Source organism: Leishmania infantum, chromosome 36 (genome assembly GCF_000002875.2).
Source record: "Leishmania infantum JPCM5 genome chromosome 36".
NCBI classification, from domain to species: Eukaryota; Euglenozoa; class Kinetoplastea; order Trypanosomatida; family Trypanosomatidae; genus Leishmania; species Leishmania infantum.
Window position 1 is genome coordinate 1,203,234 of NC_009420.2, and position 14,674 is coordinate 1,217,907.

General features: G+C 56.3%; 5 protein-coding genes across 5 annotated transcripts; all 5 read right to left on the reverse strand.

Moving 5' to 3' along the window:
• Window positions 1–3,508: 3,508 nt before the first annotated feature.
• LINJ_36_3100 (putative succinyl-CoA ligase [GDP-forming] beta-chain) lies at window positions 3,509–4,750 on the reverse strand (the record flags this gene model as incomplete). The annotated part of the gene is made up of 1 exon (XM_001469665.1): window positions 3,509–4,750. One exon carries the CDS (start codon window positions 4,748–4,750, stop codon window positions 3,509–3,511), a length of 1,242 nt encoding a protein of 413 aa, XP_001469702.1.
• Window positions 4,751–5,497: 747 nt separating this feature from the next.
• On the reverse strand, window positions 5,498–5,896 carry LINJ_36_3110 (conserved hypothetical protein; the record flags this gene model as incomplete). Its single annotated transcript, XM_001469666.1, has 1 exon — window positions 5,498–5,896. The coding sequence occupies one exon, from the start codon at window positions 5,894–5,896 to the stop codon at window positions 5,498–5,500; it is 399 nt and encodes a 132-aa protein (XP_001469703.1).
• Window positions 5,897–6,702: 806 nt separating this feature from the next.
• LINJ_36_3120 (conserved hypothetical protein) lies at window positions 6,703–7,218 on the reverse strand (the record flags this gene model as incomplete). The annotated part of the gene is made up of 1 exon (XM_001469667.1): window positions 6,703–7,218. One exon carries the CDS (start codon window positions 7,216–7,218, stop codon window positions 6,703–6,705), a length of 516 nt encoding a protein of 171 aa, XP_001469704.1.
• A 3,993-nt stretch (window positions 7,219–11,211) lies between these two features.
• LINJ_36_3130 (conserved hypothetical protein) lies at window positions 11,212–11,922 on the reverse strand (the record flags this gene model as incomplete). Its single annotated transcript, XM_001469668.1, has 1 exon — window positions 11,212–11,922. One exon carries the CDS (start codon window positions 11,920–11,922, stop codon window positions 11,212–11,214), a length of 711 nt encoding a protein of 236 aa, XP_001469705.1.
• An 826-nt stretch (window positions 11,923–12,748) lies between these two features.
• Window positions 12,749–14,212, reverse strand: LINJ_36_3140 (putative GTP-binding protein; the record flags this gene model as incomplete). The annotated part of the gene is made up of 1 exon (XM_001469669.1): window positions 12,749–14,212. The coding sequence occupies one exon, from the start codon at window positions 14,210–14,212 to the stop codon at window positions 12,749–12,751; it is 1,464 nt and encodes a 487-aa protein (XP_001469706.1).
• Window positions 14,213–14,674: the final 462 nt, after the last annotated feature.

Here is a 14,674-nt window from a genome sequence, read left to right on the forward strand (position 1 = left end):
ATAGGGACAGAAGTGAGGGAAGGAGTAGGTGTGCAGATCACAGCTGTGCCCGTTTCTGTATGTGTGTGTGCGAGCGTGCCATATGTGTTCCCCCAAGAAAAAAAAACACTTTAGACGAGCGAGTGCGGTTTCGCACACGCTTGCTGGGCGTGTCCGGTCACTATGTGAATATGTGAGCTCTGTGCTCGAACATAAGTGCGTGTGTACGTGTGCTGAAGAAGTGGGTGCCCCACTTGCCGATCAGCACACCGTTAATGCGATGTTGAGAGAGAGAGGCGAGAAGAGGCGCGCAAGGGAGGGGGGGGGAAGGCACGAAAAAGAAACAAAGAGAGTTAGTTGAGGGTACCTACACCTTCTACTTGCGCCGCGTGCGTGCATATGTGCATGTGTGCGCGTGTGTGATGAATGCGGGATCTGAAGAACGAGGACAAGGCACACACGCGCACACATACACCCACCTACACTTGCATGTGCAGTCCCGCAGGTTCATTTGAGGTAGGAAAAGGAAGACGTCCTGCTCGACAGTGGCCCGGAACACCACATTTTGCGGCGAAACTGCAGCTTCGCCAACAGCGTGAGGGAGGCCCACAACGCTTGCTGCCGAGAGAGAGAGTTCTTTGCCAGAGTCGGGACGGTCGCCCCACGTGCGCCTGTGTGCGCGTGGCGTACGTAGACTTTTTTGTCCCATGGCCCCCTCCATTTGCTGCCTTCCCGAGGGACTGAATCGGCAACACCGCGTGTCACGGTGGCGCGTCCTTTTCTGTTGATTCCGTCTTTTCGTTCGTCATCTCCTTACGCTAACCACACACATCGAAGGCCGGTATGTTTCGTGTGCGCCATGTTTCGCTGGACAGTGCGTTCGTGTGCACGTGCAGAAGAAAAACACACACTCGCATACATAAAAACAAAAACGATGTGCTCGCTGTCTTCTGTTCGTCCATCCCCTTTTCCTTTTGTCTTTTCTCGTTGTATGTGTGAGTGCGTGCCTATAAAAAAAAGCTGAAATAAGCAAAACAAGAGGGAGAGACAAGAAGCCGAAGGGAAACCACTAGCGAGCGTGTGCTTGCGCACATACATACGACCTTATACAGAGCCCCCTCCCCATCTCTCTCTTTCTCTCCTCCTCTGGCTTCGGTATTGTGTTACCACTCTTCTTCTCGAAAACTCAGCACCTTTCCGCATGTGCGTGCGCATGTGTGATGGATGACTTGTTCATTGCTTTGCCATTCGTCACGTGTTCATGGTGTTGGTACGCGTCTGCCGGTGCGCTTCGTTGTTACTATTGATGGGGGCAAATCCGGGGCCGCAATGACCAAGGCTCTGCAGCTAGCACGTTTGTGTGTATGCCTGCGCGCTGCCGCGAGGGGATGAGTTGGGAAGACACCCATCAGCAACAAGGGCATCCACAAAGCACACACACACACACACACACACACCTATATATAAAAGACAAGACTGACTCCCGAGAAAGGAGAACTAGTATGACCTTTACTTCCCCTCACCACCTGCCAGAGTTGACTCCAATAGTGGCGCTATCTTCTTTCCATACCCCTTTCTTAGGATTGCACTTTCACTTGACGTGAGAGCACGAGGTGAAATGTAGGGAAAAGGGCAACTAAAGGCGAGAAAAGGAGACGAAGAGAGGAAGAGGGGAGGGGGCAGGCTGGTGGCTGTAGTGACTGCAGGCCAACGGACAGCACGCGCCAAATCTGGAGGGGATGATGCCATCCGACCATCCATCACATGGATGCGCACCCACCAAAAAAAAAGCGAAAGCAAGCGAGAGAGAGAGGCAATACCAAGTCAGCCGGTCAGTCAGTCAACACCTAAGACAATAAGAACGCGCCACTATTCTTGTTTGTTTTCCCTTTTTTGCAGTTAGCAACGTTAAACATCGTCTCTCACTCTCTCCATTCCCCCCTGCTCTCTGCCTTTCCTTCACACTCGCTTCCTTTGCATTTTCTGTGTGTCTGTGCCTGTGTGTAGGTCGACGAACAGACACATCTGACAAGGAAGAGGCGTAGAGACACTCCGTACATGCACGTACACACAAGAGATGAAAGGCGCGGGCAAGGTGCCGGGAGGGAGGACGGAGTCACATCAGAAACATATAAAACAAATGAGAGACAACTTAAGACGACATCAAACAACAACAAAGGTGGAGAGCAACTCACACCCACCCACCCCCACACGCAAAGAGATGGCCAAAAAAAAAGCATGGCAAAACAAAGGAGACGAAGGCAGATGAAGAGTGCGCCGCTCTCTTCCCTGTTTTGGTTTTGTTCCTTCCATTCAACTGGTTAACCACTTCCTCTTTTTCTTCACGGTCGCGCGGGTACACCGTGACGAGACATGGAGAGACATTGATATATAAGAGAGGCGGCAAGCACGTGTTGCTGGTTTAACATGAGGAGAGAGGAGGAAGGGGGGGGGGAGACATCACAAGTAGAAACTAACCAAGTAGAACAAAAAGTAATATATATATATATGAGCACGCATAAATATCTACCCACACAGACACACACACACACACACAGAAAGGACAGCTTGAATAGGAGGAAGCGTAAAAGACACTTCTTTTTGTGTATTCGTTCCCCGTTTAGAGCTCTCTCCTCCCCCTCTCTTGGCTGTTGTCGCGGCACGTTGTAGCACCATCATGGAAGCGATCTTAGTCGTGGCTGTGGTGTTAGAAGTAAGAAAGAGGGAGGAAGGGTGCGCAGCTGCTTGCCACGTGCTTGTGTGTCAGGCGTGACGGTCAAAGGGGGTGATCCGGGCAAATGGAGCGGAGATGGGTGAGGGCGCGTACGCCCGCAGACGCACGGTCCACAGAGACCCGCAAGACACATGCGGTACAATCAGGAGTCTGACAATGAGGGAGGTGGTGGCGGAGGGGGGAGGGGTGAGAGGGAAAGAGGAGCAATCGTAACCAACCAACCAAGAGAGAAGGGACACACATACCCCCTACCCCCTTCCACCAACCCCAAAGGAGGCCTTTTGATGATACATCCACACACATCCACACAGAGATACATGGGCTACTATGATTTGGAAAGAGCAAGCACACGGGCTAACTGCAGCCGCGAGAAGAACGCAGAGGGATGACGACGGTCGGAGCTACTGGCCTTTCCATCTGTGGCCCATCCTGTTTTTGCGTTTCCTATCCTCGCTGCAGTCCTTCTTCCCTTTTCACGCCATCACGCTAGTTCACCCGAGCACGTTGACCTCTCCTTTCCTTGGAGTGCATGAAATCGTGTGCGTGTGGTCACGCGGGGCCCTCAGCTGCACGGGCCTTGACGTGGTCGTCTCTCTCTCTTCCTCCCCTTTTCTTTGTAGGCCCCTCCCGTGTTGCCGAGAGAGAAGAGAAAGAGCAACAACAAGTGTAAAGGGGTCCTGAAAGGCAATGGTGTTTCATGCGAGGCAGCGGGTGGATGCAGCGCCCCACACGCTCACCCGAACTTACATACACACACGCAGGCGCCCACCTCTTCTTCTGGCTGTACCGTCGCGACTACTTGGCAAGCTCCACCGCCTTGCGGGCAGCAGAATCGAAGTCTTCGACGGGGTGGATGACGAGGCCACTGTTGCGGATGATCTCCTTGCCGCGCTGCTCGTTCGTGCCGCAAAGGCGCACCACGATCGGGATGGTGGTGTTGAGCGCCTTGGAGGCGTTCACGACACCTTGCGCTATGACATCGCAGTGCATGATACCACCGAAGATGTTAACCAGGATGCTCTTCACGTTCGAATCACCCGTGATGATCTTGAAGGCGGCCACAATCTGCGCCTCGGAGGCGCTACCACCAGCGTCGAGGAAGTTGGCCGCGCTGCCTCCGTGCAGAGAAATGGTGTCCATGGTGGCCATGGCCAGACCAGCGCCATTCACGAGACAGCCGACGTTGCCATCAAGAGCGATGTAGTTCAGATCGTGCTTCTTGGCGAGCACTTCCTTGCTATCGATCTGGGTCTGATCCTCCAGGGCGAAGATACCCCTCTGGCGGAAGGCGGCGTTGTCATCAAAGCTGAGCTTGGCGTCGATCTCCATCACATCACCGTTTTCGAGCTCAACGAATGGATTAATCTCCACCATGGTGCAGTCCTTGGACTTGCCGATATTGTAGAGGGCTTTGATTTGCTCTGCCGCGCGCTCCGCCGTCTCGCCTGCGAAGCCGAGCTCCTTGGCGTACGCCACAGCCGCGTCGTGGTCCACACCCTCAGCGACGTTGACCTTCATGGTCTTGATCTTTTCCGGGTGGGTCTTGGCGAGCTCCTCAATGCTCATACCGCCCTCGGCGCTACCGATGAACATAGGCGACGCGCTCTTTCGGTCGAGGATGAGGGAAAGGTAGAGCTCGCGCTTGATGCCCGCGACGGCCTCCGTGACGTACAGCGTGTTCACCAGCTGGCCCTTGGGACCGGTCTGCTTCGTCACCAGCGTGTTACCGAGCATGTGTTTGGCAGCCTCAACGGCGGCAGCGGCGCTGTCGCATACGTGCACACCACCCTGGAAGCCATCCTTGAATACACCCTTACCGCGGCCACCGGCCAAGATCTGAGACTTCACGACCTTCTTTTCCGTCTTGATCTTGGCGCACGCGGCCTCGACCTCCTCGATCGTCTTGCATGCGATACCGAACTCCACCCTGCCGCCGTTGTCCTTGATGATCTGCTTGGACTGGTACTCATGGATGTTCAGGAAGCGGCGCTGCACGCCGGCAGCCTTGGGGGTGCACAGACGACCAAAACGGAACATGACAAATGACGGCTCTGTATTTATGTATACGCGCGGCTGCCACGCAGAGGACGCCAGGGAGGAGCGGGGGGGGGAGTTGGGCTAGGAAGAAGCGACTGAAACTCTTTTGATCTGGCGGAAACAAGGCGCAGGGCGAGTAGAAAACGAGAAGACTGACTGACGATTCCTGCACCGGCAGCAAAGGTGGGTGGGAAGGGCGAGGGGACGGTGAACGTAGAGGGAGAAGAAGAGCAGCGAGGAGCATGCATGGGTGTGTGTATGTGTGCACATCTACTGGTGAGAAAGACGCATGTGAACTTAGTCAATGAGGGTGGGCGTACCACCCGCCTCCGCGGAGTCGACCGCATCCACTTCATGACGCACGTGGAGCAAGAAGTAGCCAAGAAAGATGGGAGGGAGGAAGGAGAAACTCTATTTTCCTTCCAGCGTCTTCCAGGACGGGATCCATCACGCGACGCGCATTCCGCATCCTTCCGATAGAAGTGCGTGTGATGGTGTGCTAATATTGTTCTGTGGCCTTTATTTTTCTTGCCTATCCGCATGGCATGAGCCCCGCGCCCACGGGAGAAGCAGTACACGTACAAGTAGAAACACGAAGAGCCAAGGCTATCGAAGGGTGCGAGCTTGCCATCGACACTGCGCGACGTCAACACGGTTCATCTCCCTCCCTCCACACACGCACACACATGGCGCGCAGCGGCTTCCATGCGTGCGTGTGTACGACCAATACGGGGGAGGGGGATAGCGTCACTTGCTGTGCTCCCGCAGCATACACATGATGATGTAGTACTGTCGCCCGTACAGAAGCGTGTTCCACAACGTGAATGTCAGAAGGATCGTGTTGAGCTGCGTCGCACCACTGTGCTGAGTAAAAAGGAGCAAGTAGAGCACCAGGCGGATGCCCTCATGGATTGTGTTGAGCATCAGCAGCCACCGGTTCAGTGGCTCTAGCAACACAAACAGACGTGAAAGCATCAAGAACACGAGCAGGCCACCATACAATGCTGCCGCAAGCGGCGCGTTAGCCTTGCTGTCGAACCACCAGGTGCCATGCTCTAAGCCTTTCGGATTGGCCTGCCGCAGCTGAAGCAGCTCGTACACATCCGCGAGGATGAGCGCGGCCGTGTACCACTGAATGACAAACATCAGCGGCGCTTTGGCAGTCGTGATGATACGAACAGAAGAGCAAGAAAAAAATAATCGATACGGGTTCCTCTTGCGTTAAGCAGTGGAGCACGTGCCGCTCATACGGGCAGGCTCGTTTATGCTGGAGTAGCCGCTGTGCCCATGCCGAAGGAGAGAGGGTGGGGATGAGGAGAGCGGAGATGTCAACCAGCAAAAAAAAGAAGAGAGACCCAGAAAAGAGGTAGAAGAATGACATGTGCCCAGACGAAGAGAAAGACACACCCACTCACCTGGATCGGAAGTGAGGGATTGTGCCCGCCACCACTCACCGCTATCTCCCCATGCCAAGGAAGCTCGTCTTCCCCGTCAAGAGATTGCGCTCGCCTCTCAAAAAGGCAAGTACGCGAGCTATGAACACCGACTCCACCACTACCACAACGTAGCACTGCAGTCGGTGAGTGCTCGCCTGTGTGTATGTGTGCATGTAGTTCGCGCTGTAGACAAAACATAGCCGAACCGGCTTGCCGCCGCGACAGCGGACAAGATGCGATGCGACCCAAGACAACCCCTTCACTTACGCCCGCTCTCTCTCTCCCTCGAGCTCGCCGCCGAACGCCCTCCCTCCCTCAAAGCAGATAAAAAGCGCATAGAGTTCCAAAAACAGAGAGAGCGAGGGAGCAAGGCCACCTTAGCACGAAGACCAAGAGGGGGCCAGCAACACGCACGGAGCACGAGCAGACACGACGCTGGCGAACAGAGGGCAAGAGGCCACCAGGGACGAACCACAGCGAAATCGAGGAGCGGCCGCAACGACGCATCCACATACTTCACTTGTTCTTTTTTTCTTCCCTGTTCTTTGCGTAGTCTGCGCGCTTCTTGCGAATGATGGCGAGTTGCTCCTGCCGCCTCTTGAGATCGGCAATCTCGACTCTTGTGTGCTGCACCTTCAGCTGCACCAGTCGAGCAGCAAATAGAGAGATGTTCACCACCATCAGCATGCCCATAATGCACACTTCACTGTCTGGCGCATCCTCCTTGTGACTGCAGCAGTAGAGGTAGAGCCCTGCCTCGAATGTGTGGACGACGACAAGGTATACAATGATGATGCGTGACTTCGGCAGTGCACACGCCATCCCGCGCGACACGACGAGGCACGCTAGTATGGCAACAAACACGTACACCAGCGGCTTGTTGTCTGTGTAGTAGTTTTTGTCGTCGACCCAGGCACCGGCCTTTGGCAGCGGCATATCACCGCTTAGCAGCCTCACAATCCCGGGAACCTCGAAGAGAGCAGCTCCTGCACAGTACACCTGGAACACTCTGGTGATGGAGAGGCCCCACATGGTGCACTCTTCAGGGGCGTCTGTCGAGAAAGAGCACTAAGGACGACAGCTGCACTGTAAACGGGGTAGAGTGTGGTATGATAAGGAGTAACAGCCTCGATGCCCCAAATTTGGTGCTTTTCACCGAAGTCAAAGCAGAGGAGGAGGATGTTGTGAGTGCCTGCAATGATGGGTGATGTGCGTGTATGCATGTGCGAGAGAGATGAGATGAGGTGAGGAATCAGAAGCGCGAGGGGAAAGAGCTTCGTAGAGAGAGAGGAAGGCAAAACGATGACGACAAAGACCCCAGTGTATCCTCCTGCAGAGAAAGAAGCACCTGCGCAGACGTGCTTGACGATGATATATATATATATATTTCGCTCGCCGTCCTTCTGCGGTTGGATGCCTGCCAGGCATGCACACATCGTTCTTCTTTGTATATATTTTGTGTACGATTCGTGTGACGGGCTGACCTCGTAAAGCAGGAAGACGAACAGGTGAGGAAGAAGAATAGGTGTGTGTGTGTGCGTGTGTGCCAGATGGGAGATGGGATGGCGTGGGGTGTGTGGCGGTGGTGAAACAACCAACGACAGCAGATGGGAAGAACTGGCATCGACCACGACAAAGACCCATCAATAATGAAGGCCACCGCCGGCGCAGAAATCCGTGTGCGCTTGCTCTGCCCGCACTTTTCACAGCTTCAACTCCTTTTTCAAGACGTTGGTAAGAGGGATGCCGTAGTCCCCTCGTACGTTCTGTCACGCATCACCGCAACGGTACGGCGCAGACGCACGTTGCTGTCAGGAGACAGTTGGGGTGGCGGTGACGTATAAACCACACAGAACAAGAAAAGGAGGGGAAGTGCAGTGGTGCATCAGGAAAGCCGTCAGCAGAGACACGGATGCACGCATACACGATGGGGCAACGTAACGCGCAGCAGCAGACTGAGATAGAGGCAGGAAGCGAATGAGGGTGGAAAGGGGGTAGGGTGGGGCTATCAGGAGCATAGAGAAAGTTGTGTGCCAGCGTTCGCGCAGCGTGATGGCGAATTGGGGGGGGGGGCTACGTAGCAGAACAGAGAGAGAAGAAACAAGACACCAATTTCCGTGTCCTTGCCAACTCGCGCACAAGCACGCGAGAGAGACGGCTGCAGCAGTGGCTGCTGCCGCTCTAGACGATAACAAGGAGAACAAATGCGCAAATAAGAGAGTGTGGGTGTGGGCAAAGAGAAGGAGGGCGTTGTCACACCAATTACGCTGCTCTGCGTCCGTCAGGTTTATATCAACGCCCTCCGCGTTCTCAGGGGCTAGTGGATTCTTGCACAGCGAGTCATGCTCTTCGAAACCGCGACATAAGGGCAGCGCTGCGCAAATCCGGCGCCATTGGTGCGTACCTGAGGCTCATTGGGCACCGCTGGGGAGCCCATGGACATCATTGAGATTAATGTCGCGCCGGCTGTGACAGCATTCATGTTGTGCCTAATGAGTGACACTCCCGTGACGTCATCCCCTCTCGGCAGCTAGACACAACTGCTCAGCACCTCCGTTCCATCATCCTTGTATACCGCCATCACGCTGTCGTCGACGAAGACGTGCAGCTTCGCATACCTAGGGAGGACGACCCTGAGAGGCGCACCTGCTCACCGTCTGGGGGAGCTCGATGAACGAAGATGCAGCGCGCTGCAGTCTACTTGCAGAGGCGCCAAAGTCGGAAGGGAATCGCAGTATGAGCCTGGAGCGCTCTTCACATTCCATGCCTCGCAGACCGGCACCTGCTGAGTACACTGCACCCGCCCGGCTCGCGGCGGCGTCGACGCTGTCCGGCACGGAGACTTGCTGTAGAAGGCTTCCGGACTGATTGCAGCCGCCGGCCCGGGTGGAGGTCGTAACGGGCATGCACAGCGAGACAGACACGTGGCGTGACGCATTTGTACTCACCTGCATGCGCAAGCCGAGCTCGGACAGGCCAACGGCAGACTACGTGCTACCGCCAAAGATGCCAGGAGGGGTGTAGAAGGTGGCGATGGTCTCCTGGCACTGGAAGACTCGAGAGCTTCTCGCGATGGCTGTCATTGGGGCCGCTCATGACCGTCGGGGAGGTGCCCCAGGCGATGCGATCGGCTCGCAGAGCCTGCGTTTCCCCGATGGGAGGAAGGCGGTGCTTCTCTGCGGCGTCGTACACGATGTCGCAGATGCTTTGCATGCCGGCTCAGCCGTTCGCGCTGGTATGCGACTACACCAACGCTTCGTCGATTCACGCCCCCTCCCCTCATCTGTCCCCGCCGCAGCACCGGGTCATAGAAGGTCTTACCACTGCAAAAAGCAACCAAAGTCCTCCACGGTCACCTGCCGCGCCTGGTCAGCGGTAAACAGATAGTTATTGGCATTGTTGGTGGCCACTGCGTAGGCATCATAGACGACGAGATCCGGCCTCCAGTTTGCAACGGACAGCTTGAGGTAAGGCACCCCGGCCTCTCCAGGGTCTGCACAGTTACATCGACACCGCCACTGCTACTGCTGCCGTTCCCATCCACAGAGAGGCTGTGCACAAAGGCGTGGCCGCTCTGGAAGGGTGCGCTCGTCGTGGAGAAGACTAAAATGCTTGATCGCACGCCATCGGCGCCGCTCACGCGAGCGGCCAAGGCGATTAGCCACTACAGGCCCATGATCTGTTTTGCCCACCACCCGATTGGGTCGCGGAATGCGCTGCAACTGACCAGTCCCCGTATGCTTTCTTGACCGATAACTGCGTTGATGGACCTCTTCACGAACGTGTTGAACAGTGGCCAGCTAGCCGCGTTGGCGATGCACTGGCGCTATACGTGTCTCGACTCAGCACAAGTGCATACGATAACGGGGGTGCTCTGTTTGTTGTTCATCGTGGCACACGACAGTACGGCGCGCCTGCCGTAACACTTGGGGCTGATCGTCGGCGGTGTATCTTCGCGGGACCGGTGAACATAGTTGATCGACGCACTGTTGTGCCACACAGTATCGCTATCCACCCCGGTGCTGGGATTTGAGAGCATGTAGAGGTGAGCCTTCTGCGCTGTGACTTCGCGATACAGCCCCGCCGGGCCCGTCACCTAGTTGCTTGTGTGTGTGTGTGGAAGGGGGAGGCTGGGGCGAAAAAAACAACGACAACGCATAGGATCGGCCCACTGCGAGCACCACAGCGTATGCTGCTGCACCACAAAGGAAAGGTACATGCAGCTCTTTCGACCGGTGAGTCGACGCAGCCCGGGTCGCTCTTCGAACGATACGGCATAGCACAGCAATCGAAGGAGAGAGAAGACACTGCCACATTTGATGATGCTGCTGTGTGTGCGATGGGTGAGACCAGCCGCACGTGCCACCTCCTCTCCACCATTTTCTGCGGGAGCGAGTGCGAAGGCACGGGCGCATTTTTCGAGAGCGGCATCGGGGGAGCGGAGAGGAGGGGGGAAGAACAGAGGAAGGACAAGTGAGGCAGAACGAGAGCACTATGGCATAGTAAGCTGAACAGTTCGTAGGGAGCAGGGTGGTGATGTTCCTTTTTTTCTTGTGTGTGTGGTGGTGGTGGGGGAGGGGCGGAAAAGAGTGGAGATAACAGCCATTGGTAGCGCACCGAGAATCATCCGCAGTACGCATACACAAGCACACACATACAAAAACATACGATGCGGTACTTGGTCGACTTCTCCAGCTCTGCCCTTCCCTTTCCAGTTGTCTTACCGAATAGGAAGAGATCGATGAACAGCTTCTACGCTATATCGGTGAGTAGAGAAGATGTCGCGGCGCGCCCCAACTCGCGTCCTTGCAGTCGATGAACGGCTCCGTGCTCTTCTTCTTGAGTTGCTTTGCACTGTTTGCTGTGTTGCCTGCGTGTTTGCAGTAGATGTGATAATCTGTCAGCACCCGACCCGCTTCTCATCTTGAAACGACGAGAGGGTGAGGATAGTGATGCCCATGATAGTGAGTATGCACAACTAATAACGGCGGCATGAGAAGGGGGGGGGCACACGCCTCTTATGTGTCACTCGTCGTCATCGTCATCCTTTGACACACTCTCGGAGTCGAGCGAGTCCTCATCTTCTTCTTCAGTGTCATAGCTGCCGCTGCCGCTGCCACTGTCGCTCGTGTCTTCTTCGTCCGAGGACACCTCTTCATCGCTATCGTCGCTGCCCCTACCGCTGCTGTAGTCGGAGCTTTGCTGATCGGCTTTCCCCCTTGTTCTTCGGCGCGCGTACATGGCCCGCAGCTGCTCGAGCGGGATCTCCTTGTCCTTCTCCATCGCCTGCAAAACATCCTCGAGCTTCTCCCCTCCCTTCTTCTCCGCTTTGCGCAGCGTCGACTCGTCGTCGCGCACCTTTTTCGTAGGGATGAACGCCTGGTCTGCGTCGAAGGACAGCCCCGACTCCTGCGCAAGGGTCAGGTACCGCTTCTTGAGCTGCTTCGCCAAATCATGCCATTGCGAGCCTTTCTCGTTAAAGTCCAGAGCGTTCGACAGCATGAGCACCACGTCATTCTCGACCTCAGTGTCCGTTCTGTACTTGCCCTGCTCGATGTTCTTCCGAATCGTGGACAGGTCCATAGGTGTATCTACGACGTCGTAGTAGCCGGGCACCTCGGTGGCGCTCACCGGATAGTGAAACATGGCGAGCGTGTCGGCCGCCCAAAGCTTCTTCACGAAGGAGAGACACTGCTCCTTGTGGAATTCCTCGCGTGGCCGCTTGCTGACGTCCATGGTGACTTTCTTACGCGTGAAGCGAGGGCAGGGGCGTATACGGATCGCTATTCGACAAAACAACTCGCGACACAGGAATTTCTGTCGCCTGATACGCTACTACGGTCAGGTATCTGCAGGCGGCGTCGCGTTCTTTCGGAAAACGGAGGCACAGGTGCCATAAAAGCCGGAGGATGTGTTGTGTGCGTGTGACGAGTGAGTGGGTTACCCGTGTTGCTCCGCGCGTGCAACGGGTCCTTACGCTGAGGAATAACGGAATAGAGAGGAAGAGGGACGAGGACGACACGGTGTAGGGAGAGGGGAGCAAGATAAAGGCGAGAGGGAGAGCTTCAAAGCGCTGAGCACGCGCGCGCGTAGAGAAAGCAGCAGTAAACGACTGAGATAACAGAGGCTGCAACCCGACTTCCGCCCGTTTCCCGCACACGCAAAGAGAAGACGCTCTGATGCACAGCTTCCCCGCCAAAATATAACGCGCATGAAGATTTAGATTCACAAAGTGTACTTTGCAGCTGCCCTCTTACGCACCAGGTCCGGACACTTCCCCTTTTCCCCAAAGAAAGGCAAACCCGAAAAGATGGTCGGGCAGGTAGGCGGGGCAGCCCCGGTGTGGCAGTTCTATGTAGCGGCATTTGCACAAGCACAGCAGCCTTCGCGCATACGCGCCAACGGGATTGTGCATACGTGCAAGCATGAGCGCATCTGTGACCAGAAAAGTAGCGGGTAGGACGGTGGAGAATAATGGGGATGAGGGATGAGGGGAGGCGGGGGCGGTCAGGAAGCGCACGGCCCATGCCTCGCCCAGTCTCATTCCCCCGTCTTGAGTGTGTCAGCTCCACTTCTCTCCCTTCATCACCTCGCCATCTTGCCGGGTCAGATTCCAGTACTTGCCCTTCATGGTGAGATCGCGGTAGCGGTGCAGCTGGCCCCGCGCAGCAGAGTTCTCGTAGGCATCAAACTCCACACCAAGACCGCTGTTACCCAAAAAATCGAGTTGCTGGTCCACCAGCGAGCCACCGCGACTGGCAGCCTCGTCGTCTAGGTCTTGGGAGGCTTCTGCTCCGTGTGCACCCAAGGCGTGCACCTGGGGTAGAAAGACGCCGTTGTGCTTGGCGCGGAAGGCTCGTTCAAGCTGTGCGCGTTCGTGTGAGAAGCGGAACTGTTGCATCTCGCGCTCGTGCGACTGGCGCGCAAACACTTCTCCACACATGAACTGCAAGGCTGGGGCCAGCCCAGTTTGCTCGTGCTGTGGTCCAAGGTGGATGCCGAGGGCGGCGGAGATCGGGAACACCGGCATCGACACGCGCCGCTTGAGCTCCGAGAGCTTTACCTGCGTGTCAGTGCCAGTGCTATCCTTCTCGATGTCCATTTTATTGGCGAAGGTCATGATGACGCGCTGGCTCATGCCGGGGAGGTAGTACTCCAGTTCCTGGAGAAGGAGTTCCACCACGTCCCACGGCTGCAGCACCCCGGAGGAGTTGCGCGAGCCCGTGTCGGGGACGTACGTGTCGCACATGTCCACCACCAAGGCAAGACACTTTGTACGCTCCACGTGGCGCAGAAACTGATGACCCAGACCGCGGTTCTCGTAGGCACCTTCGATGAGGCCCGGAATGTCCGCGACGCGGCACACATTCCCATAGAGGTCGTGAAGCACGCCAACATACGGGCGTAGGGTTGTGAAGGCGTACGGGGCAATGGTGGGTTTGCTGGCGCTGATGGCGGACAACAAGGACGACTTGCCAGCATTCGGGTAGCCAATGAGGCCGCAGTCGGCGATGGTTTTCAGCTCGATTTGGGCGAGCATCGTGTTGCCCGGCAGCCCCTTGGTGGACTCGATGGGAGAGTGGTGCCATTTGTTCGCAAAGGCGGCATTGCCTTTGCCGCCCTGGCCGCCTTCCAGCAGCACAATCTGCATCCCCTCCTCATCCATGTCGTACTGCACTTCGTTCGTGTCCATGTCCACTACCTGGGTCCCCAGCGGCAGCTGCAGCCACAGATCCTGTCCGCGCTTGCCGTGCGCCTCACGAGAGAAGCCGCAGAAGCCTGCGCCGGCGGAGATCTGGCTACCCAGGTCCTCGATATGACTGAGGTCAGTGTGCTGCTTGACGCATTGCAGCATCACATTACCGCCGTTGCCTCCATTACCGCCGCCTGGGCCGGCAAACTCGTTGCCGTGCTCGTGAGCCATGATGCTTGCACCATCGCCGCCAGCTCCGCTGCAGAGTAGCACCTTGACGCGGTCGACAAAGCGATGCTTTGCCCTGTGCGCGCCCCACCTACGCCGGAGCATGTGCTGTGGTGCAGCCAAGAGAGTAGAATGGCATGCACGACGACAGTAAGCTAATGTGGAGTTGCGAGCCTGTTTCCACGACTTTTCACACGTATGTGGTGCGTGGCACCACGGACAGACACTAGAGGACGATGCCCACCAGGGAAGAGAGGGAGAGAGAGGAATAGAGAAGGCGGCTAAAGCGGAGGGATTGGCGTGTGCACAGTGGCAGGAGTACGCGATGCTCAGTCTCGAAAGGCCTCAAGTGGAGTCGACTCACATAAGCGCCATTCATGAACCATCCCACCCTCCCGCTCAACGGCCTTGCACGCGAAACGGGGGGGGGGAGAGGTGGGGAGAGGTGGGGAGAGAATCAGGAAGAGAGCGAAGCCGCGAGGAGACGCGTGAGGCCAATCACGAGAGTAGCAAAGGCGATGCAGAAGAAAACAAAAGGTACCGTATTCGATGCTTGCTATACTTTCA